Source organism: Heptranchias perlo, chromosome 32, assembly GCF_035084215.1.
Source record: "Heptranchias perlo isolate sHepPer1 chromosome 32, sHepPer1.hap1, whole genome shotgun sequence".
Taxonomy (NCBI): domain Eukaryota; kingdom Metazoa; phylum Chordata; class Chondrichthyes; order Hexanchiformes; family Hexanchidae; genus Heptranchias; species Heptranchias perlo.
The window spans coordinates 20,442,255-20,469,506 of record NC_090356.1 but is presented as its reverse complement, the minus strand read 5'-3'; the positions used below and the strand labels follow the sequence as shown (position 1 = coordinate 20,469,506).

The window sequence follows — 27,252 nt, the reverse complement described above, 5'->3', positions numbered from 1 at the left end:
TGTCAAATTTCTGGCGTGAAAGACCTTTAGCTCTTTTTTCCAGTTAATTCAGTAGGTATTTCAAAGAAATGTCCCCACTCAGATTCCCTACTTGCCACATCTTCAGAATAGATTCAGTACATCTGCGATGTTGAGCTATACAGACTTGAAGGTCACAATTTTAGCTGAATAGCTGGCTGAGTTAGCTGATCTCAACTGGATTGTTCGGGTGCTATAATTGACTTTGGTGCCCCAAGATAGAGAGGGGAAATCCCATTTCTGATTGTTCTCCAGTGACTCGTGCTGGATTGTGTGTGAATATGGGTGTCAGTTGAGGACAGAATTGGGCTCGGTTTTGATGCCACTGTGGTAGATTTGCATGCTGACACACACTGTGTGGCCAGTTAAGCAAGGTATCAGAGGGCAGTTGGCCCCTTGGAACTGTATCCCAGCATGAAACAGTGCCTTCCGGAGAGGGGTCGGACACGGCCTGAAGTTTACAAAGCAATGTCACTACTCAAATTTCCTATTTGGATCCGGAAAATAGACTCGGCACGTCTGCAGTATTGAAAATAAATGTAGAATAGTATTCAAAGAAAGTACAACTTTTTTTTAATTGGGAGAAAATAGGTAATGCCAAGTTTGAGATTTAAAGGCCTGAAGACTTTAGGAGTAACAGAAGACTGAGGGAAGGTACCGGCTGATATAATAGCTGAGAATTTCTGTATCTGCTCTTGCCTGCCTGCGATTTACTGTGCATTCGATTTAGTGGTGGAAACCTTTGGGCTGGCAAGTGCAAAAGCGGAAAGTCCTGTCAACGTCTTCAAGAAAATGTGCTAATAAGATTTGTTAATACAAGGTGTGCTAGTAGTCCCTTTCTCTAATTTTAAATATGAAATGTCATGTAGAAATTGAGCTGAGGTCACTGATGTTTATACAGTAAGAATCTAGTACAGTTAAACTAGGAAACAAAACTTGGTGTGACCAAGTATTTTAATTCTTATGTCTATGGGAGCAAGTCACTTATTCATCATGCTTGTTTTGCGATTGACTTTGTTCAGTATTTTGTGATTCTATATTTCCTTCTGTTCATAATGGAGTGAATAGTTCAGATTTGTTGGTCTCCATCAGAACTTAATTGCCCCTAAGGTATAAGACCATCTGCTGTACTTACAAGGCCTAAATCCTATTTGGCATTTTTTATTTTCAATTATATATCCTACATTTTACATTCCCACTTTAAACTCTGCCTGTTATTGTCTTTTGCCCCCAGTAGGTTTTCACAGCATGAACCAATACCTCAACCAATCTTTCCACCCATTAAATTTTAATAGACAGAAAATCCGACTTCTCTAGATCTGTCTGCATGGCTGGGAAATGCAAGAGCTGCAGTAGTTTAGTTTCTCACACAGCTATCTTAGTGTAGTAAGACTGCAAACCTGCATGTCTTATTCTGTTTTTTTTAAAAAACTGGACAAACTCATGCTCACTTTACTGTCATGTGATTGTTTTGAAGCATTGAAGAGCCCAATAAAGCATAAAATCCAGTAAAACAAATTCCCATGACACACACTTACAAATATTGTAAAATTGACATTGTATAAACGTCCAATATTTTGAAATACAAATTCCAAAAAAATGTTGCCCTGCAGGATCCCAGGATCTGATGCTGCTCGTGTATAGCGTAAACGCTGACGCGGACTGGTTGGGCTGAATGGCCTGTTTCCATGTTATAATTTCTATATACTGTGTATGCTTTAGCACTAATCTGTTTCCAGTCTGAAACATTTTCTTTGCATACTTCTTCCAACCTTTTGGACCAGTTTACAATTTGAAAAAAAATTTGCATGTAAAAATTTGTTTGAATTGGGATAAAAGCATTCTGTAAAACAGACAAATAAAATAAAACAGAACACTGGAAGCAAGGAATGTGTCTATTCTTTGTAAGAGCATTGAGCTGCAGAAGGGCGTATGTGTATTACTTTCCATCAGAATCTCATTTTTGGGTACCACTTTTTAGAAGAAAAATCTGAATAATTATGATTGAACAAGTTTTTTTGTGCCGTCCATTTTGTTTGTTCTTGTGAATTGTTTTTTCGTTATATTGTGGTGCCGTACTGACCCATACAGATAAAAACACCTCTGGTTCAACCCCCAGTCTGACCCCATTTCCTGGTAGGCAATGCATGGCCGTGTCAAATCGGAAATACTTATCATTGAAACTAGCTTGCCACTTAATTGAGTCACCCCTCACCTATAAAGAGTGTGTTATATTAAAACCTTCTTGAAAATTTGAAGTGACTAAATTAATACTTCTAGAATAGGATACTATTGAAAAGTTGATCATTGTTTAGTGAAGAATAATTGTAATAGCATACCCAAATATTCTGCTTCAAATAAGCCCGATTGCTGCTGCAGTCAGAGTAATGTCACAGCTACAACACTGGCATCTACCCGACAAAGTGGAAAATTGCCCAGGTATGTCCTGTCCACAAAAAGCAGGACAAATCTACATTCAATCATCAGCAAAGTGCGGAAGGTGTCGTCGATAGTGCTATCAAGCGGCACTTGCTCACCAATAACCTGCTCACCAATGCTCAGTTTGGGTTCCACCATGACCACTTGGCTCCAGACCTCATTACAGCCTTGGTCCAAACATGGACAAAAGAGCTGAATTCCAGAGGTGAAGTGAGAGTGACTGCCCTTGACATCAAGGCAGCATTTGACCAAATGTGGCATCAAGGAGCCCTAGTAAAATTGAAGCCAATGGGAATCGGGGAAAACCCTCCAGTGGCTGGAGTCATGACTAGCACATGGAAGATGGTAGCAGTTGTTAGAGGCCAATCATCTCAACCCCAGGACATTGTTGCAGGAGTTCCCCAGGACAGTTTCAGCTGCTTCATCAGTGACCTTCTCTCCATCATAAGGTCAGAAGTGGGGATATTTGCTGCTGATTGCACAGTGTTCAGTTCCGTTCGCAACCCCTCAGATAATGAAGCAGTCCGTGCCCACATACAGCAAGACCTGGACAACATCCAGACTTGGGCTGATAAGTGGCAAGTAACATTCGCTCCAGACAAGTGCTAACGAGAGAGACTCTAACCACCTCCCCTTGACATTCAACGGTATTACCATCGCCAAATCCCCCACCATCAACATCCTGGGGGTCACCATTGACCAGAAACTTAACTGGACCAGCCACATAAATACTATGGCTACAAGAGCAGGTCAGAGGCTGGGTATTCTGTGGAGAGTGACTCACCTGACTTCCCAAAGCCTTTCCACCATGTACAAGGCACAAGTCAGGAGTGTGATGGAATACACGCCACTTGCCTGGATGAGTGCAGCTCTAACAAGACTCTAAGCTTGACACCATCCGGGACAAAGCAGCCCACTTGATTGGCACCCCAGCCATCACTTTAAACATTCACTCCCTTCACCACCGGAGCACCGTGGCTGCAGTGTGTACCATCTACAAGATGCACTACAACAACTCGCCAAGGCTTCTTCGACAGCACCTCCCAAACCCATGACCTGTACCACCTAGAAGGACAGGCACATGGGAACGACACCATGTGGCCAGTGGTGAGGAAAGGTTGGTATGAGAGTGACAGCGAATCGGCATTGATGAATAACATGGACCAGGAGCAAATTCATTGTCGGGAAGTTGCAGGACAACAGTGACTAATATGGGATTAATGAGGAGAGGTGTGATCTGATAAACTGGAAATGTATTGATTTTAAAGAAAAAAATCATTTTTTAAATGATAGTCTGAACATTTGTGTTCATACTAAAGCATATTGTCTGGAAAACACTGGCATCACTCTGGTTTTGTTAGCACTTGCACTTTTTTTGAAAGTGGGAGTATCCCACTGATTCAGTGTTACAATCTCAATTATCTTATAAGTTCCTAATCATTTTTTCTTTTTCAAGAACACTGTTGTCGTACCTGATAGCACATGCACTTGTAATGATATCAGGTTGCTGCCTCTACCATTTTGGAATTTTTGTGCAACAACAACTTGCATTTATATAGCGCCTTTAACATAGTAAAACATCCCACGATGCTTCACAGGAGCATTGTCCATCAAAATTTGACGCCGAGCCACATAGTGGTATTCGGATAGGTGAGCACAAGCTTGGTCAAAGAGGTGGGTTTTAAGGAGCTTCTGAAAGGAGGAGAGAGAGGTTTAAGGGGGAATTCCAGAACATGGGGCCTCGGCAGCTGAAGGCAAGGCTGCCAATGGTGGGCGATAGAAATCGGGGATGAACAAGAGGCCAGAATTGGAGGAGCGCAAAGATCTCGGGGGTGGGGGGGGTGGGGGTTGTAGGACTGGAAGGGGTTACAGAGATAGGGAGTGGTGAGGCCATGGAGGGATTTGAACACATGGATGAGAATTTTAAATTTGCAGTGCAGCCCTTAATGTCCACTGCTGTCACCATGATTTTATGGACTTTGCAAGCTCTTCAATCAATGCCGAAACACACGTGCACGCACTCGAACACTTTCTCACACTCTCACTGTGGTCTCAAGTTGGAGGAATTTGCTGCTCAAGAGGAACTCACTACCTGATTCAAATCATGAGGCTCTTATTTTCTTTGAAGCATTGCTCTATTAATATACATATTGTCTTCATATTGGGATATATCAGAAGTTGAAAGGGTTCCAACCTACAGTCTCTTGGTACCTCAAGGTCAAATTGTACTTACATCCCCTCTGACTAATCCTTCTGTCTGGGGTTTGAATTTAGTCTGATACAAATGAGCAGATCCTTCCTTTTGAATCAGCAGAACTTTGTTCTGAAGCATTTCTTGATGACTGCTTAGTTGCCAATATGCCTACATGTAGAAATGACGATTGTTCCTGATCACTTTTTTTCCCTTGTCCCTTTGTCTTCCAACCCAGCCTTCATTTTATTTTTGCTAAAAATGTTGTCCAAATTCCATCTAAAATCTATTCTATTAATTCATTTTAAAATGAAAAACTTCATGGCTTTGACTTGGTTTCTACGGCACTAATTTAGCAGTTGGGCTTCTCAGGGTAAATAAGTATTTCTGTACGCTCCACAAATATAAATGGACCTCCCTAGCATTTCTCTCAATAAATCAGGTTATGAGAACAGGAGTGTCATACCATGCAGTGCACAACGCATTCTTGCTGGTTAGGTTGAGCTGTGTCCCTTTAAAAGATACTAATTGTTAAGTAAACAGACACTTGGGTCATTGAGAATTTGGTTAGGAAATTCCTCAGGGAGATTTGCAAATTGAAATATGCTTACAGTAACATGTTCCAATTCAGAAGCGCACAGCATTTTAAGATCGTTTTGCATCTGCAACAAATCAAATGCCCTCCTTCAGGGTAAATACAATGAAATCAATTGCCTCAGACCCCAACCCATGCCCAGCTAAACAAGAACTTTATTAAATTGGCTTCCATAATGAAGACTGTTGAACAGGCAATTGTTAGACATAATAAAATAGAGGTGATACCTATTTAAATCTGTATCTACTATGTATTTTTCAATAAAGCCACTTCCTGTCCAGTGATGTGACTTACAATTGTTTGTGTTTGCGAATTCCACTGGGTTATGAAATCCTGAAGCAAGGCTTGAGATTAGAAGAACTTTTCTCATATCTGGAGTAAGCTAAAGTTGTGTTGATTATTAAGACCTTTTGAAAAAGTGCTGGATGATATTTAGTGAAGAACAACTACTGGACTAAAAGCTGACAAATCCCCTGGACCTGATGGCATACATCCTAGGGTTTTAAAAGAGGTGGTTGCAGATAAAGCGGATGCATTGATTTTGATCTTCCAGAATTCCCTAGATTCTAGAACGGTCCCTGTGGATTGGAAGGTAGCAAATGTAACCCTGCTATTCAAGAAAGGAGGGAGAAAGAAAACAGGGAACTACAGGCCAGTTAGCCTGACATCAGTCGTAGGGAAAATGTAGAATCCGTCATCAAGGACGTAGTTTCATGGCATTTAGAAAAATCATGATTAGACAGAGTCAACATGGTTTTATGAAAGGGAAATTGTGTTTGACAAATCGATTTAGAGTTTTTTGAGAGTATAACTAGCAGGGTAGATAAGGGGGAACCAATGGATGTAGTATATTTGGATTTTCAAAAGACATTCGATAAGGTGCCACACAAGAGGTTGTCACACGAGGGCTCATGGGGTTGAGGATAATATATTAGCATGGATTGAAGATTGACTAATGGACAGAAAACAAAGAGTAGGAATAAACTGTTCATTTTCGGGTTGGCAGGTTGTAACTGATGGGGTGCTGCAAGGATCCGTGCTTGGGCCTCAGCTGTTTACGATATATATCTGTGACTTAGATGAAGGGACCGTGTGTAATGTATCCAAGTTTGCTGACGATACAAAGCTAGGTGGGAAAGTAAGCTGTGAGAAGGACGCAAAGAGACTGCAAAGGGAAATAGACAGGTTGTGAGTAGTCGCAAAGGTGGCAGATGGAGTATAATGTGGGGAAATGTGACGTTATTCACTTTGGTAGGAGGAATAGAAAAGCAGAATATTTTTTTAAAAGTTGAGACACTGAGAAATGTTGGTATTCAGTCGGGTTTGGGGGTCCTTGTACACGAATCACAGCAAGCAATTAGGAAGTCAAATGGTATGTTAGCCTTTATTGCAAGGAGTATAAAAGTAAGGAGGCTGGAATTATATAAAGCTCTGGTGAGACTACACCTGGAGTACTGTGTACAGTTTTGGTCTCCTTACCTCAGGAAGGATCTACTTGCCTTAAAGGGGGTGCAACAAAGGTTCACTAGATTGATTCCTGGGATGAGAGGGTTGTCCTATGATGAGCGATTGAGTAGAATGGGCCTATACTCTCTGAAGGTTAGAAGAATGAGAGGTGATCTCATTGAAACGTATAAAATTCTTAGAGGGCTCGACAGGGTAGATGCCGAGGGGTTGTTTCCCCTGGCTGGGGAGTCTAGAACTAGGGGGCATAGTCGCAGGTTATGGGATTGGCCATTTAAGACTGAGATGAGGAGGAATTTCTTCACTGAGGGTTATGAATCTTTGGAATTCTCTACCCTAAAGGGTTATGGATGTTCAGTCATTGAGTATATTAAAGTCTGAGAAAAATAGATTTTTGGACGCTAAGGGAATCAAGGGATATGGGGATAGAGCAGGAAAGTGGAGTTGAGGTAGAAGATCAGTCATGATCTTATTGCAGGGCAGGCTTGAGGGGCGTGTGGCCTACTCCTGCTTCTATTTCTCATGTTCTTGTGTGTGTCTCCCAGAATTTGCTGTAGCAGGGCATAGACTTGCCCCTGCACCGTTCAGCTCAAAATATTTGATTCCACAAAGCTGCTGAAAGTATGAGCTGATAATGGCGCAGCGAGGGAAACGGGGCATCTGTGGCCGTTTAACTAATGAGATTTAAAGATTGGGAAATAAACAGTGGAAGGACTGAGGAGGGTGAATTAAAGGGGCTGAATGCATTAGCTTAAGAGAGAGAAAAAAGAGACAAAGGAAAAGTAAGATTTAAAAAATTTAAATTTAAAATTTGACATTTTTAAAATATCCCCTTAAAAAAAACCTGAAGGAATGAGACTCCACACTTGTAATAGTTAATTTTCGGTGCCAGAGAGGTTGATTGGCTGTCATTAACACTTAGCATGTCATTAAAAGGGAACTTACACTTGTAATTACTAGCCCTAAATATCTGTAGCGGGTTTAGTTCATATCGCGCAAATACAGCAACTTCGTGACATTCAATGCATGTCAATGGTGAGGTAGAAAGCGAAATGCTATTTTCGCAAAGCTAACGGTGGAGCAGCACAACTTAGATAGCAACTTTTGAATATTCACATTTAACCGTGCATCTGCTCCTCGCCTGAATTTGCTGTACCGTTTACGCATAAATAACGACGAGCGCTGTTAGCCTTACCGTTACTTTGACTGCAAAATCTGGTCCAATGTCTTTAATGTAAAGGTTCCAGGATGCTTCAGAGAAACTAAAGTTAAGAACGGGATTCAAGGTTATAAGGAAAAGTTTAGGTAAAGATGTTTCAATGCTGGGTGGAACTTGATGGCTTGTAAACTGATGGATCGTGGAGAACATAGTAAGATAGCCAGTAAAGGATGAATGATGCATGATTGGACAGATATAGAGTGGCTTGTACATCCTTTACCGAGTAAAAATGGCCTTTTCGCATTTCATTTTTTAAATAATTCCTGGAGTTCGAGAAGGCGGGGTAGATTTTTTTCTGGTTGTTAAGAGTCAGTGACAGTTTTTCATATGTTCGTTATTTCTAAATAAGTTGTAAATGTGTTCAAAAAGTACAGCTTTACAATTTTGCTAGAAATAGCAATTACGGGAAATTCTCCTCCTATATTTGTGATGTCACTTAACATTTTACAACCAGGGAAACTCATTTCCCCCTCCCTCCCCCCTCCCCACCTCTCTTTGCAGCAAGGTAGTCATTTTACTAATTCAGTTGATCACTAGCAGAAACCAGAAGATTTTGGATATGTTACAACTCAGTCTGAATGCTGGGATCTAATAATGTTTCAAGATTTTATTTCTACTAGTAGGTCTCGTGTGGAGCATTAGCACCGGAATGGACCTATTGGGCCGAATGGCCTGTTTCTGTGCTGTACATTCTATGTCTCCCATGGTATTGCTTAAGATGAGTTGGAAGTTTTATAATTACAGTGGTGTTATACCCAGCAGTATTATTAGAAACACTGACTTATCGGTATTGGGGGCAGTCCTAGGATTTGGGAGCACTTGGAAAGGATCTGAGGGTCTAACAGTACTTTGGGTTACATGGTTTGCGAGCACTGGCTGGGGCAGCTTCTGGAATCTGAGAAAATCCAAAGGGAGATCTCTGGGCCGGAGCATTGGGGTTGTTGTCCTGGGATCAGGTAGCACGTGGTTTAGGGGCTTGTGAGCACTGAAGGGGGTGGGGTGGGTGGGGAGGTCTGAGGAAGAGGGTTCCAATAGGACTGGAAGGGGGGGTTTTGGAGCATTGTGGGGGCAGAGTCTGGCATTACTGGGAGCTTGCTGGGATGTGGCAGTATTGGAGGAGAAGTAAGCTTTGGAAGCCTTGTGGGGGAGGAAGGCCCAGGAGAATTGGACCCAAACTCTCTTACTCCTTTTGAACTATCAAAAACAGCCCTTCCACTATGTTCCCACTCATAAGCATCTTTCCTCCCCAACCTGTCGGCAGCCCCTTTTATGCCCTCAGGTACCCACCACCGCTTTCCCCATTGTCAGTGGTTTAATTTCCTCAGGTAATGGACTGGTTAACATGTTTGTGTAAATTTCATTTATGTGCTTTTTTAATGCAGTTAATCTGTTTAAATGGTGTTTAAATTGGTATAATGCCACTATTAATCCATTTAAACTGCATTAAAATAACAAAGGGATTTTACGAGTTAACTAGTGTGCTACCTGAGGAAACGGAACCCCTAAGTGACCTCCAATAAATTGAACTTTAATTAGCTCGTACTATATCTCACTGAACTAGATATTTTTTGGGGGAGGGTGGAGAAAGGATTGGAGTGGAATTTTCCTGTTGTGTACAGTTACTAATGGAAGCCTCTACTCCTTGCATTACTTTTGTTTTAGTATATATTTAATATTAGTGTTAGTGCTGAGCATATATTTTTCCCTATTTTCTTCTCATTTCCCCTTCTCTTACTTAACCCCCCTCCCTCGAAGTAGCTGACTCATGCTGGAATACAATTCAGTGGGTGTCAACAGCCCTCCAGCACCTTGACCTAATATCCATTCTGCATGTGAGAGTCTAGGCTCTTGAGTATTGGCAAAATATTTGAATGCTGAGGATATCGCAGCCAAATCTGGTCCTGTCCTCACCTGATTATCACACGTGAACTTTGCAGCAGGGATCACTGGTTAATGATCAGCAACAGGAATCATGGCTGTTTTTCTTCTCTTTCGTCTATACCCCCACGATTTCTTAATCTGGTATACTAAGGCAAATTATTGTGTCCCTAATATTGCTGAGATTAGCTAACTTTATCTGCACCATGGACTGCACCTGGAACACTGTCCCGGTTTACTTCTCTGGTACCACACAGCACAGTGTATTTACCAAACTAAACCATCAGGGGAGCTGCAAAGTGTTTAATAGAAGCAGTGAGTGAGTGGTTTGGTTTGTTTGAGTGTTCCACACTGGTTGTCCATCAGCTTTTGTTTGATTGACAACAGGGATGAATTGGTCACATTCATGTGACTGGCACAGTGGTCTCTAACACTACTGTTGCCTTGTCCTATCTAACTCTTAGGGATGTCCTGTAAGCTGCAAGGTTAAATAAATTTTTAATTCATTCTGTTTTTATATTAAAAAAATTAAAATAAAAATGAAAGCCAATTGTATGGGATCAATGTAGTTTTTACATGTTCACAGCAGGAGATAATGGAATAATTTTAGACTTGAAGTAAAATTGAGATGGTGGTACATGGACCTCTGTGGGAGTGATGTTCCCTGGTTGGTATTTCTAGTAACATCATAAACAGGTTATTTTCGAAAAACTGACCAGAGGGAATCTTCTTGCATTTCTTTAGGACCTTGCTGTGTAGCAAGACTGTAAACTAGCATGGAATTGATGATGCCTGTTTACGGCATCTCACGAATTGTGCCACATTAGAAGCTTTCCGTGACCTGTGGGCATTGAAAGGATTGAGTGCATCATCCTCCCAATTTAACAATTGTTGTTCTAAATTTATTGGATATTAACCATCGGTTTGGACAGAATGTCTGTAATTTTGTTAGTGGTGCCTCTCTTTTGAGACCACCCAACATGATGCCATCCATCACCAGTCTGTAGAAAATAGGACATTTGAGCTCAATTATCTTACTGTCATAATGGCGATCTAAGGCAATGTGTTCCATTCAAAAGAATGGTGGGAGGTCTTTATAAATATTAAACTAGCTTCAAATTATGGCATGCTATCATAGATTAAATTGCTGCTGTTTAGCAGTTATGTAATTCCTTTTATCAATTACCCTTGTTTCAAGATAATTCTTAATAAAGCCCGGATGAAAATTTATGTACTTTATGTACAATCATTGTAGTGCAATGTTGATAATAGATGGATGATGTCTGGCATGATACCACACAAAAAAGTATTACTCACTTTTAAAAGTACTTCAAAGAAAAGCTGGGTACAAGATAAACAGTCTTGACCTTCAATCTCTACCTTCAGATAACTAGACTATTTTCTTTTGGCAAAGCATAGCGATCACTAGCAGTTAAATATGGTTAACTCAGATATTTGCCTAGTTAGCAAACCTCGCCCATCGGTTTTACCTCCATATGGTTAAGCATTATATGTAAATTTGCTTTTCTGTAGTTTGACAGATTTATTTTTCTAATGTGTAGGTTTGAGTCAATAAGACAGACAGCTTGTACTGTTAGCTAGGTTATTTTGCCTTACCAGATAAGCTATGTCAGTGGTCTGAACCCTGGGTTAGCCATCCATCAGTGTTTTGCAGACAGCTGTAGTTCAGGGTTGTGTTGTCCGCTTGTTAGTGTACTAGTGATAAAGTGCTAATCCAGTGACCCCTGTTGGAAAGTACACATCGTGTGAGAGTGGGCTGGTTCAGCTGTGATATCCTGTATGGTTCACTAGCCTGCTGATGCTCACTACTTGTGCTGACATGTAAAGTATGGTCACTTGGACAAATTACCAGATGGTTGCTGCTGATTGTGGAACCCTACCCCATTAAGAGCCAGCACATTTGGGAGAGGAGATACATGAGGCTACTGAGTTTATAAATTGACTGTCAATTCATTTGTTTGGGGGAAAAGGAGAATTCTGTCTTAATACTCTTGCATTTGAGTTCTTTTTGAGGGATATAGTACATAATTGTGATTGCCCAAATACTTGGGAGAAGACAGATCCAATTTGACTTTTTTTGTTATGTTCTGTGCATAACGGGACAGAATTAAAAGAATAAAAAATAGTAAGTATAGATGCAACAAGTCCTACACATCAAGGTTAGCAGTTTGCCTAATAAAATACAGCTTTCCATCGTCATATCCTCTTCTCTTCCGCACCCCACCCCCCGCCAAAAACAAACATTTTGTTGATGGTTACTAAACATTTGTGTTGAGGACTGGCTCAGTACTTGCCACTAACCAAAATCAACTCTCTCCTTTCAGGTTTACTTTCCCCAATTTGGGTGGATGTGTATTGATGCCACAGATCCAAACAAAGGCAATTGGTTGCGGTACGTGAACTGGGCTCGCTCCTCCGATGAACAGAACCTCTTCCCTCTGGAGATCAACAGGGCTATCTACTACAAAGTCTTCAAGGTAGCCGTATCCCTGTGATGTGAAGATAAATACAAGTTCTCATAAAGTCGCATTCTCTCCCTGCCTACTTCACGCGCGCACACACAAATGCAAACATAGTCATAAACATGTGCGTGCACTTGTATGAAATAAGTTTTACTTTTTCTAGTAAGGCTCCCTAGCTCAAACTTTTTTTTTTAAAAGAGGCTGCTTTGATCCCATTTCAAATAGTCATTCTCTCCCAATATATTCCATGATACCTGTCTGTCTCCTCTTCCTCTTTTTGGCAGGGTGTGGGAAAAGGAAAAAGTAAAATTCAAATTATCTAAGGTTCTGCGATTAGTGCTGCAAAAATTTGTTGCACTTTTTTCCCTCCATTTTCTTTGAGTCTGTAATTTGAGCTTTTGAAACGCATCTGCAAATAAATCATTATCTAAGTGTTGTCACTTGATCGGATTTAATTTTGTTTTTGTGGCACCTTTAGGATTACCAACTCTGGTTGGATGTAATCCTGGAGGTTTTATCACATGATCTCCTGCCTCCAACTGCCCCACCCGGTCAAACAGATATTTTTCCCATCTCCAATATTTTTATAACTAATAAGTATTCAAAGAAAATTTTTAAAAATACATAATTTTTAAAAAATGATTTTTCTCCTGGGTTACTTAGAGCAGTGCCCAGGAGATTAATCTTTAATTCCTGGAGACTACAGGACAATCGTGGAGGGTTGGTGACCCTAGGGGCCTTCCAAGAAGGCCGAAGGCTATGGCTGTTGTTTTAACCTTGAAGCTTGTGTACATTTTGTAATAATGCCTTTGGCATTCCTTTCAACAATACTGCAGGTCGTAAAAACTTTATTCATAGTAGCCACTAGGATGGGAAAGCAAATATCAGCGACATACTTCTCAATAAAGTTTTTCAAACTATTTGTTTTCTGCAGTTTTTATTTTATGCATGCAATCGTTCTTATGTTTACACCTATGCAAAATAGATTTCAGTATTGCTAATTTGTGTTTTGAAAGTGTATTGTTGCTGGCTGAAAACCATATCTTGGTCTCTATCTTTTGGTACTTTATATTGTGGCATTTGTTATTGTGTAAACCTGCCTTGGACAACTTTGTTGCGACTACCCATAAGGTGAGTGTTGTATGCAGTTAATCCTGACTCTGTTCACAAGAATTTGGGGTCGTCTCTGAGACTCAAAAGTTAAGGAGATATGCCATGTTGTAAATACAGTTTGGTGTCTACTTTAGGATGAGCATTTACAGAAAATCTTTTAAAGTACTTTGCTCTAGATTTTTCTCTTGTTTTTAATGTACAGAAGTTCCCCCAATGGCCAAGTGGGTATAGGTACTGCCTTTTGTAAAACTAAACCATTGGGATTAGTAGGCTCCAGTTTTGATTTCCTGTCCCTGTTGAGTTAGCTAATCTCAACTGGGGGGGGGGTGCTGGGGCACTACAATTAGCCTTCGTGTCCCTGAGTGACGGAGGTTGCTAAGCACAATTGTAGCTTAATTCTGCAGAATAATTTGCATACTGTATGAAGTTCCATTTTTAGTTGTTTAATACAATATGCAAGCCAACCTACAGCACTGCAACACTAAAAAAAATAAATGGGGAAACTGTATGTGGCATAAATAGAATACACATCAGCAAATGCTTTGCAATAATATTCCCAGTTGTGGTGCTCTTTGGTTCAGTTGATTATATCCCATAGGATATTCTTCACAAACTATTACTTGCTGATGTGTGCCATCTATGTAATGCACAGCTCACACAATTACAGACTTATCCCTTCTGCTGGCATAAACTCTGTGTGTATCCACAGGATTGAATGAAGTGCATCCTGGAGACCTTTTATGGTTATTCCAGTTTGCACAGCTATTCTATTTTGTGCAACTTCTATAACTCAACACTTTTGCTAAATATTATTCAGTGTCAACTTCAAGCAGCTATCATTGTTATTTGGAAGGAATTTTCTGTCCACAAAAAAAAATTAAAGGTAAAGTGCTAGACATTTGAAACTGTAACTGCACGGCAGGTCATTCAGCATCTGAAAGAAAAAAGATAGGTTAATGATTAAGGAGGAGAACCTTCTCTGCTCCAAATGTTATTATGAACAAGCAGTTTTAAAGATCCCACCTGAATAATTAACCTGTCTTTTTTTTCTTCTTTAAAGTGCTGATGGGTTTACAATGTATTTCAGAAAAATCTCCATTGGTAACTATCTTTACTTTACTGTACATGCACAAATGATTTTAGTGATTGCAGTATTTGATGTGTAATGTTTCATTACTTTATAGATGTGTAATATTTTTATGAGGGCTGTGTCAATTACTCCCACTCTTCTCATTCCCTCACCCTCCAAACTGATTTGCAAGTAGCTTTCACTCTTCAAAACTGGTTTCTACGACTTCTCTGCCACATTCACCCAACAATGTTGGCACCTCTGTGTTTAACAATTTATCAACTGAAATAAAAAAACTAAAAAAGGAATCAGACTTTTGTGTGAATCCAAACAATGATGGATTTCTTATGTTTAACTAGTTGATCTCCTGTGGTATTGCTCACAGATGGGAAAAAATGTCACTCTTGCTGTAACTGTCTCCTTTCCCTAATTCTTTGTCTTTGTCCTCGGACAGGCTGGATGGAACAGAGGGTCTTTTCCTGTCCGTCAATGTTCGTATGTTATCCATGCTATTTTTTTTGCATGCTCCGGCTTTTGCGTGTGCTTCCTCTGACTCATATGCTCTGGCTTTTCCACATGCTCTTGCTTGCTCTCATTCAGTTTTTATTATTTGGGGTTCGCAGCATTCTGCTTTGATTATTAGTATGGCTGTATTTATTTCAAAAGCTATGTTTCTATTGTTTCTCTTCCCCCACCCCCGAACCAAATGTCATAGGAGAAACAAAAAACATAAAAGTTTCAAGTTAATCTAACATCATAGGAATGTTCCACAAATGTGTTTCATATCCTCCATTAGACTTGGACACGAGGTAAAACCCCACAGGGATGGTGGTATCCTGATTGTTGCAAGCAAGTATTAAGCTCATGTGAAGGCCAAAATCTATAAGGGATCCTGTGATGTGGAGCATAAACACCACATAGAACAGTTGTGCCAAAAGGCCTGTTTCTGTGCTGTACATTCTATGTCATTCTGTTAGGCCTAAAACCTCTTAAGTGATATTTTGCCTTATATCTGATGTGTGAGGACACTTGTTTTTTTAAATAAATGTTGTTCTAAATTATATTATTTGATCTTTATAAAGATACACATCAAGAAAGATCTAAATATAGATTACCTTAAAATCCTGTCTTTAGATCACACCCAATTTTAAAGTTGTAGTTTCAGTGAAAACATATGTTGCTTTTCTCCAGGGGTGTAAAATACATATGAAAGTGGCAATATGTACCAGATTTTAAATTACAAATATTAGGTGCTTCTAATCAACAAATGTGTCTTGATTTAATTAAATTTTAATTTCATTGTCTTTATCCTGTTAAAGCTGCAGTGTTGTCATTTGAGCTGATGCACTTTAACTTTGTATGATGCGCTTTTTCCGTAAGCTCTTTTAATTCTTCAGTTTAAATTGCTTCTGCCATTGGTAGAACAGCAAACATCAGTACTTCACCCTTGTGTTACACAACTCAGAATGCTCTCTGGACCAGACCAATTTTGGATAGGTAGAATATATAATTGTACAGTTGAATTTTTTTTTACATTTCAAGTGAAATGGGTTGAAGTGTAGTCACTATTGTTATGTAGGGAAATACATACAAGAAAGTCCCACAAACACCATGAATGATAAACAGGTAATTTTTTTTGTGGCATTGGATGATATAGTTCACTTGCTGATAATTGCCACTTTCTGGTGAGAAATGAGCAGTTGGTAAAGTCTGTAGTTATTGGTAGCAGACATCTCCATTAGAAAGCAGTGCTATCTCCTATAACAAACTGATGCTCCTGATTAATCAGGAATGATGTATGAAATAGCTGGTAATGTTGTGTCTAATCGCATTTTAACTGCAGGACTGGTAAGTGTTTAACTGATGCACTATAGAATCCTCTAGTGGCTGATTGGAAAAAGCATTGTGTGATGCAGCACTGAAGCACACATACTAAAAAGTTCCCAGGTTTTGATCCTCGTCCTGTCTTGAGTTAGACTGTGGTGTGCTGCAACCGATCTCCTTGCTAGCCTAGGGAAAGAAAAACGATCAGCTCGAGATCTCTTCTGACAATATAATCCTGGATCAGCAGAACCCAGAAATTGAATTACCACTGTAACTCACCACCACAATGTAGAATTTTAAACAAAACTTAGATTTCTTACCATTTTTCACACCATAGTTTTGAGGGAGGGAATTTGGGTGAAAGGGCAGTAAAAAAAAAATTCTCCCCTCCTCTCATGGGGTGCCATCAGCCCTCCATTATCATGCTCGAATGATCATTATTCATTTGTGAGCTTAGATAGCGAATGTCACCTTGCTATTTGATCAGAGAGGTCATCAAAGTTCTGCCTGCAGTCCTCATCTGAATTTTGGTGCTACGGCCAATTGTACAGTCCTTTAAATGCAGCTCCAGCTGACATCAGCTAATTTCACCAACTTGGGAAAAGTTCGTAACACAGATACTGCTGCCAATTTCACAAGATCATGAGATAACTACGGATGAGGAAGGCCATTCAGCCCCTCTTAATTCATCCACCCAGAAAGATTCCAAAATCCCTCCATTGTAGCATCCAGTTGTTTCTTAAATGATTCAAGGATTTTTGCCTCCACTACTTTATCTGGAAGTGCATTCCAAGTGTCTTTCGCTCCTGTGTGTAAGGAAGAATTTTTCTTTTTCCTAGTTTGAATCTGTATCCCTTTTATTCTACTCTCGTAGTTTAATTTAACTTTTACCTTCTCCATTCCCATGACTATCTTATACCTCTAGGATCACCTTTTCGACACCTCATTTCCAGGCAGAAAAACCCAAGTTTCTTCAGTCTTTCTCAAAACGCAGACCCCTGACACTAGGGATCAGCCTTGTGGTGGTTCTCTGCATTTCCTCGAATATCTCCCTTGTTTAAGAAAATAGAATATGAAAGTAAACTAGCAAGAAATATAAAAACGAATTGTAAGAGCTTCTACAAGTATGTAAAAAAGAGAATAGCAAAAGTAAACATTGGTCCCTTAGAGGCTGAGACCGGAGAAATTATAATGGGGAATCAGGAAATGGCAGATGCGTTAAACAAATATTTTATATCTGTCTTCATAGTAGAAGATACAAAAACATACCAAAAATAATGGGGAACCAAGGGGTAAATGAGAGTGAGGGACTTAAAACAATTAATATCACTAGAGAAAAAGTACTGGACAAACTAATGGGACTAAAAGCCGACAAATCCCCTGGACCTGATGGCCTACATCAGACGGTTCTAAAAGAGGTAGCTGCAGAGATAGTGGATGCATTGGTTATGATCTTCCAAAATTCGCTAGATTCTGGAATGGTCCCAGTGGATTGGAAGGTAGCAAATGTTACCCTGTTATTCAAGAAGGGAGGGAGGGAGAGAGAAAACAGGGAACTACAGGCTAGTTAGCCTGACATTGGTCGTCAGGAAAATGCTGGAATCCGATATTAAGGAAGTGGTAACAGGGCACTTAGAAAATCATAATATGATTAAGCAGAGTCGACATGGTTTTATGAAAGGGAAATTGTGGTTGATAAATTTATTAGAGTTTCTTGAGGACGTAACTGGCAGGGTAGATAAAGGAGATCCAGTGGATGTAGTATATTTGGATTTTCAAAAGGTGCCATATAAAAGGTTGTTATGCAAGAAAAGGGCTCATGGGGTTGGGGATAATATATTAGCATCGATAGAGGATTGGTGAAAGGACAGAAAACAGAGTAGGGATAAGTGGGACATTCTCAGGTTAGCAGGCTGTAACTAGTGGGGTGCTGCAAGGATCGGTGCTTGGGCCTCAGCTAGTTACAATCTATATTAATGACTTAGATGAAGGGACCGAGTATAATGTATCCAAGTTTGCTGGCGATACAAAGCTAGATGGGAAAGTAAGCTTTGAGGAGGACAGAGTCTGCAAAGGGATATAGACAGGTTAAGTGAGTGGGCAAGAAGGTGGCAGATGGAGTATAATGTGGGGAAATGTGAGATTATTCACTTTGGTAGGAAGAATAGAAAAACAGAATATTTTTTAAATGGTGATAAACTATTAAATGTTGGTGTTCAGAGAGACTTGGGTGTCCTCGTACAAGAAACACAAAAAGTTAGTATGCAGGTACAGCAAGCAATTAGGAAGGCAAATGGCATGTTGGCCTTTATTGCAAGGAAGTTGGAGTACAAGAGGAAGGGAAGTCTTACTACAGTTGTACAGGGCATTGGTGAGACCTCACCTGGAGTACTGCGTACAGTTTTGGGCTCCTTATCTAAGGAAGGATATACTTGCCTTAGAGGCGGTGCAACGAAGGTTCACTAGATTAATTCCTGAGATGAGAGGGTTGTCCGATTGAAGAGAGGTTGAGTAGAATGGGCCGATACTCTCCGAAGTTTAGAAGAATTAAAGGTGATCTCATTGAAACATGTAAGATTCTGAGGGGGCTTGACAGAGTAGACGCTGAGAGATTGTTTCCCCTGGTGAGAGAGCCTAGAACTAGGGGGCATAATCGTAGGATGCGGGTCAGCCATTCAAGCCTGAGATAAGGAGGATTGTGAATCTTTGGAATTCTCTACCAAAGAGGGTTGTGGATACTGAGCTGAGATGGATAGATTTTTGGTCTCTAGGGGAATCAAGGGATATGGGGTTCGGGCAGGAAAGTGGAGTTGAAATCAAAGATCAGCCATGATCTGATTGAATGGCGGAGCAGGCTCGAGGGGCCGTATGGCCTACTCCTGCTCCTATTTCTTATGATCTTATGGAGTACATGTATTACTTGTTTTTTCTCTACACTTGCTGCATAAAATTTCATCTGCCACTGTTATGCCTATTTACATATGTCTTCCAATTCGTTCCGTAGTTTCCGAGCTGCTATTCCAATTCCACTACTCCTCCTAGTTTGGTGTCATGTGCAAATTTGACCACTTTGCACTGAGTTTCTGAATCCAGGTCATTTATCTAAATTAGAAACAGTAGTGGTCTCAACAATGAGTCCGAGGCAACCCCCCAACTCTGACATACTCCTCTAGGAAGTACGTTTCCTATTCTTCAGCAGATTCATATCTCTTCCCACGATTTACCATTGTATTGAGTCATGTTGCCATGTGATATACTATGCTATACTGTTGTAGGTGTATTTGCTTCCCCTCTCCCCTCTCTTTTTCCCCCCCTCACCCCATCAAAGCTAAGTAAAGATTGAATAATTTAGTTCATGCTGTAGGAAGGTAATGAGGATAAGGTAATTTTTTAGGTGGGGGAGGAAATTGAACAAAAGGGTCTGTAGAGACTTCCAACACTTGTGATTAAGGCAAAAAGGCAGTTTCCGTAACAAACTGGGCTTTAGTTTCCATTTTGAAATTTGGTAAGGATAAACTGTTTCCATTTTACTTCTGTTTTAAAACACTATGAAAAAGATAGAAATTCCCCAATTATTTCCTACTGACATCAGAAGTAGCTTTTGAAAAATATATAATTGTGGTGTTATTTTCATCATTCGACCCATCCATGACTTACAAACAGCCCAATGGACTAAACCACAAATACACATCCTTTTTGAACTGTAGAGATACCAGAGAATAACCATTAGCTTCATGAATTTTGAGCCTAGTTTGTCAAATACCTTTGGGTTGCTTTGGGAGGCAAATAACCTCTAGGCTACCACCTGCTTTTTGAAGTTCCTTGAATTTGTGCCATTCTGAGAAACTTCCAAAGCATAGCAGCCTAATCCTGAGCAGGAAGGCATTGATATCTACATAGGAGGTGCAACAACCTACCCTTCAGGTTCAAGTAGCATCTCCACTGGGACACTAAGCTGGTTTTATTTGATGTATTCCCCTCCAAGTCATGTGTCTGGCTTGTCCACACACTCGTATTATTTTAAGGTTGAGGAATTCCAGGTGTGTTTAATATGATACTCATCTGATATGTAGTTCCTCATGCTAATTTTATCATTTTATTTTTAGCACATCATATTCACAGCGAATCCAATTCAAAGAGGAGGTTTGCCAGCAACTGATAATGGCCATTAATTGCTTTGGAGATAAGTCAGTAGCCTTTTGTCATCAGATATCATACATCTTGGTGCTATTGGCTCTTTTTTGAAAACACTGAAGAACCTAGCAGTTTATTATTGACAAAGATAGGACCTCTCAGCCGGCCAATTTAGCAATGTCTGGACGCTTTAGGTAACTATGGATTCTTAAAAATTTCACATGGAAAATATTCCTGAATAATTCAGTGCCACTTAATAACTGGAAGGACTCTCGAGCCCACTGATAAGACCAGAATAGTGTATGTTCTGATTTTTAATTCCATCTCTTTTTAGAGATGAAAAAGCATCAGAAACATAATGGGGATAAATTGGTTTGTGCTCATTTTCGGGCCTGAACCAGGAGGTGTGCACACTGTACGTGCCAGAAGGCCGGCCGGAGGACCTACCCAAATGTGCCTTGGGCCTCATAATATTTCGGGTGAGCTGCCAGTTCCTGTCGCGCCTTCACAGTAAGTTTGCTCATGTTGAGGCATTGTATTTTGGGCTGCCTGCCTCACTGCCAGCGGTCCTCAAGGAGAACGCACGGGCAGTGATCATGGGCTGGCAGCGGCACTCGGAAGTTCTGTGGAGCTGGGAGGAGTACTCTTGCTCCTCCTGGCTTCCAGCTCCACATCAAACTTTTAAAAAAATGTCCTTACATTTTTGGTGGTGGCCACTTGCTAGCCATATCCACGTCAGCAAAAGCTGTGTGGAACAGGCCCGGCACCTGCTCCACTCAAGGCAGCCCAATTTTCCAGAGGGGTCCTAAAACAGGTGTTAGGCTACTGAAAAATGGACAATCCAATATTGGGTTGGATGTCTTTCAGGCGTTCTTAAGGGCACAGAACGTCGGTCTTCAATATTGACCTGCATAGCGCCTGTTTTAAACCTCTAAAACAGGTGCAACGTGGTCCAATTTCTACTGCAGTGACTCTCCCATTAGATTGCATGCAAATGAGTGTTGATCACTGATTAAACAGTGGAGGAAGTTGCTGTGTGTGAGTAGCCAAACTACATTATGCGGCAAATGAACTCCCAAACTGTCTGAACTGAGTACACAGGAAACTCCTCCAATATTTTGCTCAGTGCTAGATTATATTTTGTTGAAAATGAATGCCGTGTCTGTGTGGTGGAGGAGGGGGAGCGGTGGGGGTGGGGGGCATCTTGTATCATCCTTTTTGAGATCAGAACAGATCCAACAGCGTCCTAAATTTAACCTCCAACAGATAATGTAGAGATGCTCTGATCATGTTGTCTGCATTCCATATCTTGTCCATATATGAACGATACCCATCTTTTATGGTAGGGTTTACATAGTACAGGGTAAACTGATTAGATTTCTCACTGCAGTTGCTTTCTGTTAAAAGCCTATGTAGTGTCTGACACACAGACAATAACTCTAGTGTACATGTGCAAGGAAGAGTTGAGATTTTTTTTCATAAAATATACTTTATTCATAAAATTTGCAGCAATACATACAATACAGTTGTCATATCACATTCCAAACGTACACAGTACAGATTATACAATTTGCAGGTTACATCAAGTGCAGTTCAACGAGTTGAGAGGCTGTCACAGAGCTGCTCCCACTGAGATGAAATAGGGGCAGCTCTAAAGTTAACTCAATATGTGTGCTGAATGAGATTGATCACAGTATTATATCTAAATGTTCAACTTCACAAAGTGTTAAAGGTTGTATTGTTTGTTAATCGCAGGCTATTGTAAAAGTAAATTGTCATGAAGATTGGCACATTTGTTATGAAATTACTGCTGGGGCCAAAATGATAAAACATTGTTGTTTTACATTGTGAATCAAGAAGGGGTTCTATTGAACAAAACTGTTAACTTAAACTGCCTGTGTTAAATCCAGATGAAGTACATCTAATGTCTTCATTTCACATTTGCATGGTAATATGTAGTTAAGAGGCATTGTGTCCTGGTGAAGTACCCTTCAATGCTTTTTACCGGGTGGTGCGAAAAGGAGCACAATGGCGCAAACAGTGACACAATTACATCATTGCATTGTCCATAGCACAGCGAGTTTACCCAGTGGGTTCCTGAGCCACACAGACCAGATAGGTCCCAAATTCAATCCCTGTCCTTGTTAAATTAGCTGATCTCAGCCAGGGCGATGGTGGCATCACTACAGTTAACTTCAGCATCCCTGGATTATGGAAGAGAAAATAAGCTAGGGTTCACACTCATGATGGCTATCTAATGACCCTTACTGGATTCACTGAGACTCACATGAATTATGGTTACCTGAGTGAGATACTGGAGGGTGACCACCGCCTATGGGACTGCAGCCTGCCAAGCAAAGGAAGGGAGCAAGTGAGAAAAAAATTAATTCAGCCTTGCAGAAATACTTGCTGCAGTGCGAGCAGTCAACACATACATTCTAGGTATGAATTTTTAGCCCAAGCGACCCCTCTAAAAATTTAGTTTTTAGTTCTTGCATACAATGTGTCCGAGATGTTGACATTGGGGAAATATTAGTGAGATTTATAATCTGAGTGAGACAGATTGTAGACCTGTTTTGAAGGAGTGGAGCTGCATTTATTTTGTGAGATGCGTCCAACCAAAATGAATGAGTCCTTATCTAATGCTGATACAGTCCTCCATCCACCAGGGGTTGCAGTATCCTGCTAAACCTTCAATACCAACTACACCCTCTTGTGCTAATGCAGTGCTTTTGTTAAGAACCACTTCCCAGTTGTATTGAGATTAGCATTGGTTCAAAGAGTGCTTCCTGTTGGAGTGTAATCATATCACAGCCAGGGAATAGTTCTGTACTCGGGTGTAGAGCAGTGTTTAAGCTATCCAGGCCCCACAGCCTGCATCGGGGAATCCTTGACTGCTTTTTTTTACAAGCCTAGCACTGATTGGTGCTATTTTTTTCCTGCTGTCTATAGCCAATCCAGCCAGGGGAAGAACTGTTGGTGTGGTACAATGGGGAAGACAACCCAGACATTGCAGCTGCTCTAGAGGAAGAGAGAAGTAACAATCTGAACAAGAGGAGTTCTCCCAGAGGCAGGAAAGGTAAGGGACGTTTCATAGTTCTTTTGGGTTGGTGATTGGGTGGGGCGAGTGCAGTACAAAATGTACTTCCTACTCTCCGGAGTGTGTTCTGGAGAAGGGGGTTGTTGTTGGCGGGGGGAGGAGAGAGGAGGAAGAGAAAGAGGAATATTTGAGTTTTGAAAGTGCTGTAGGACTGGATGAAGTGAGGTCAGTTAACTGCAGTTGTGCTTTAGGAGTGGCACTGGAATGTCAGTTGGAGAAATGTGACTGGATGACCTTCCCAGGCTTCAAACTCCGGCAGTGCTAGAGGAACATTAAAATGCAGAGATACTGCTCCAGACATTTCTCATTTAAAGCTATACTGTTTCTCTTAGTTTTTTTTTAAGATTCTAGACATGGTCTCTAAAACTATTTAAGCTTACTTTTTTAACAGTTTGAGGGTTTGTAAACAGGTCAGAGGTTTGTGATTGTGACTTTTAGAAATGTTTACTTAAACAAAGATGGCTCTTTTTGTGTGTGGGAGACAGTGTTGGGAGTGTAGAAGCAGATTCAAGTGTGCTAGTAAATCGTGTTATGTAAGCAGTTTCTGATTTCAGAGGCCTACAAAATGGATGCAGCTGCATAATAATTCACTGAATAACCTGATTGTTCCCAGAATTTTACACCGATCCAAATGTTACTTGATCTTTTATCTCAGAAGCCTGAAACACTGTACAAAAATAACAGCATGAAGTGTTTTTTTAAAATCTTGTATAAATGTCCAACTGTCCAGGACAAGTCGATTTTGTTTTTCCTCCCCCATTACAATATTTTAACTCCTCACCACCCCCCCCCCCTCCCAACTTCTGGTCATCAAAATACTTCTGTGAAATTTTTATTCAGAGGATGGCTGCCAAAAAAAAACAGCACTAAAAAGTTGTTTTTAAAATGGTTTAGACTCCTCCTTACCTGACTTTAAGCTACAAAACTCTGTCGTTTTTTTTTCTTTAAATAAAACTGCATTTGTTGGCAAAAGAAATAAAACTGGAAAACAATGTTTCATTTATTTGTTCTATTTGATGGTGGGGGTGGGGGAGAGAATAGGAATGCATTTGCGGCTCTCTGTTGAAAGTCGACCAGAGTACAAAAGGATGATGACTCTTGGGTTAATTTAGAATTTATTAAGGTTGATGTAGAATGGATTTGCAGTTAGTTGCAACTTAAATCTCCCCTTTTAAAATTGCATTTCCGTATCGAGCATTTAAGAATATGCTGCAGTTATGCTGTTGCAAAGAAAAATCTCATCAGTGTTACCATTTTAAAAAAAAATTGATAGCAAGGTACCGATCTAAATCGGTCTCGAGGTCCATAAAGGAATTGTTGTAAGATTTTTTTCATAGTACAGTGGTCAGCAACCACATTTAGGGGAAAGAAATAGTTTGTGCAAAACAAAAATATTTCAAATAAAACTTAGCTGAATTAAAACAGGAGTGTTAGTGAAATCTGGGAGTTGCTCTGCGTCCTTCACCAGGAAGTAGGAATTCTACAAAGAAAAATGGCTGCAGCAGAGATCCTACTTCCAAGTGCTATGAATCCTGATAAATACACAACTGCTTTGCCAAGGAATGTTGTACTTAGATCTGCGTTTCTGTGGATGGCCTATGCAAAAAGCACCAGCTTGTAAAATATATATATATATACACCAAAGCCATTTTCGTCACCCATGGAGTCTGCAGGAAGTTAAAACTGTTCTACAAACCACGATTCTTTACAAAAATGTTTGTGTGCCAGCTTGACTGAACTGGAGTAACAGGAACATGGTTGATAATTGCATCAGGAATTGTGGATCATGGAAGCTGGTTTGATGCACTGGAATTCTGTATAATGAAATTTTTTGTTTTGTTTTGGTAGGATGGGGTTCTGTACCTGGATCAGAATTTTTGGGCTCCCATTCGTTAGCCAGAAACCTCTGATTGAAAGTTCGTCTGTGCGGACATTGAGCAAGGACGCTTGCTGATTTTTCTCTTCCCTAGCCGAGGGGCACTGAGGCCAAATATGGCATTCCAACTGCTGCTCCAGCTAAGATCAGTTAACTCAGCACAGAATAGCAAGGTCTTGATCCTCTTTCCAAATTTTACAACTGCATTAACTGTCTCGCACTGAGATTGTCAAATGGTCAGGGATTCCTTTTTTTTTTAAGAGAAAGCACTGTGCCAACAAAAAACATGAGTAGAATGTTTCTCATGAATGGAACATGCCATGGAATTGGTTGTTTTGTGAAAATAAGCTGTTGATAGTAAATCAAACTTAAATTTCTCACCCTCAGAACTTGGGAGGCTGCATTTGTAGTCTTGTAACACACTACTGGTCAACTATATTATTGTAATTACACAAGAAAGGCTTATTTATATAGTGCTTTATCATGTCACTCAACAATCTCAAAGCACTTCAGATACATTTAATTATTTTGAAGTTCAATGACTAATTTAGGCAACTGTGGCAGTCATTTTTGAACACAGCAAAATAGCATGAACAACAATGAGATGACTGACCAGTTACTGTTTTTGGTGGTAATTACTAAAGAAGGATCGTTGGCCAGGACACTAGGAGAACTGCTGCTCTTCAAATACTGCCATGGGATCTTTAACATACACCAGGACAGGTAGTGAAGCCTCAGCTTAATATCTCAACCAAAGGACTGCACCTCCGATAGTGCAGCATTTCCTCAGTACAGCACTGGGGTGCCAGCCTAGATCATGTCCTTGATTCCTGAATTGGGGCTTGAACCTGCAAATCCAACTGACTCCAAAGCAAGAGTGCCACCAGTAGAGCCAAATTGACAATCTGATTTTTTTTTTCCATATGTCTTACATATCGCTCAGTTTGAAGTCTGCTATTACTGAAGATACAGCCAAAGGTTTGATTAATGGTAGTAAACAATTTGAGCGAGCAATAGGATGACACTTGGGTGAGGTTCCAGGGAAAAGAAAGGACTTGCATTTATATAACACCTTTCATGTTCTCAGGACATCCCAAAGCGCTTTATAGCTAATTAATCAATTTTGAAGTGTAGTTACTGTTTTTACTTGGGCAAATGCAGCAGCCAATTTGCGTACAAGCAGCAACAAGATAAGTGATCCTAGTTAATCTAGTTTTGGTGTTATTGAGGGATAAACATTGGCCAAGACGCCAGGTGAGCTCCCCTGCTCCCCTTCGAATAGTGCCATGGGATCTTTCACGTGCACCTGAGACGGCAGACAGGGCCTTGGTTTAACGTCTCATTCGAAAGACGCCAGCTCTGACATTGCAGCACTTCCTCAGTACTGCACTGGAGTATCAGCCTACATTATGTGCTCAACTCTCTGGGCTGGGGCTCAAATACACAACCTTCTGACGCATAGAAATACGTAGAAGAAATACAGAAACAGGTCATTCAGCCAAACCAGTCCGTGTCTGCATTTACCCTCGTGCCGACTTGAGCATGCTACCACTGAGCCATGGTTGACACTTAAGAGAGCTGCCAGCATCTGTACCTCAGCAAGCGCCAGTGCTTTCAAATGAGGAGGACTGAAAATTGCTGTGAGGGGGAGAGAAAGAAAAAAATACTGGATTATAGGTAGGGAAGTAAGTAGATTATGAGCAGATGCATTTTTTTCTCCACATTACCAGGAAGCTCCATGAAGTTGGGGAAATGATTGAATTTCATATTAGTGTTTTCACATAAATTTTAGGATACTTCTAATGAGTTTGAAGAGTTTCAACAAATTCACTACTGGAAATCCTTGATG

At 40.4% G+C, this 27,252-nt stretch overlaps 1 protein-coding gene across 8 annotated transcripts in view; it reads left to right on the top strand.

Annotated features, from left to right (window-relative positions):
- Nucleotides 1–27,252, top strand: part of LOC137301143 (kazrin-like) — a 656,751-nt gene that overhangs the window by 76,964 nt on the left and 552,535 nt on the right. For 7 of the 8 annotated variants that reach the window (XM_067970588.1, XM_067970590.1, XM_067970589.1 and 4 more), the window contains 2 exons: nt 12,150–12,302; nt 23,380–23,506. In XM_067970588.1, coding sequence (XP_067826689.1) covers nt 12,150–12,302; nt 23,380–23,506 — 280 coding nt within the window. The remainder of the gene's footprint in view (nt 1–12,149; nt 12,303–23,379; nt 23,507–27,252) is intronic. The other variant, XM_067970586.1, reaches the window with a different exon arrangement.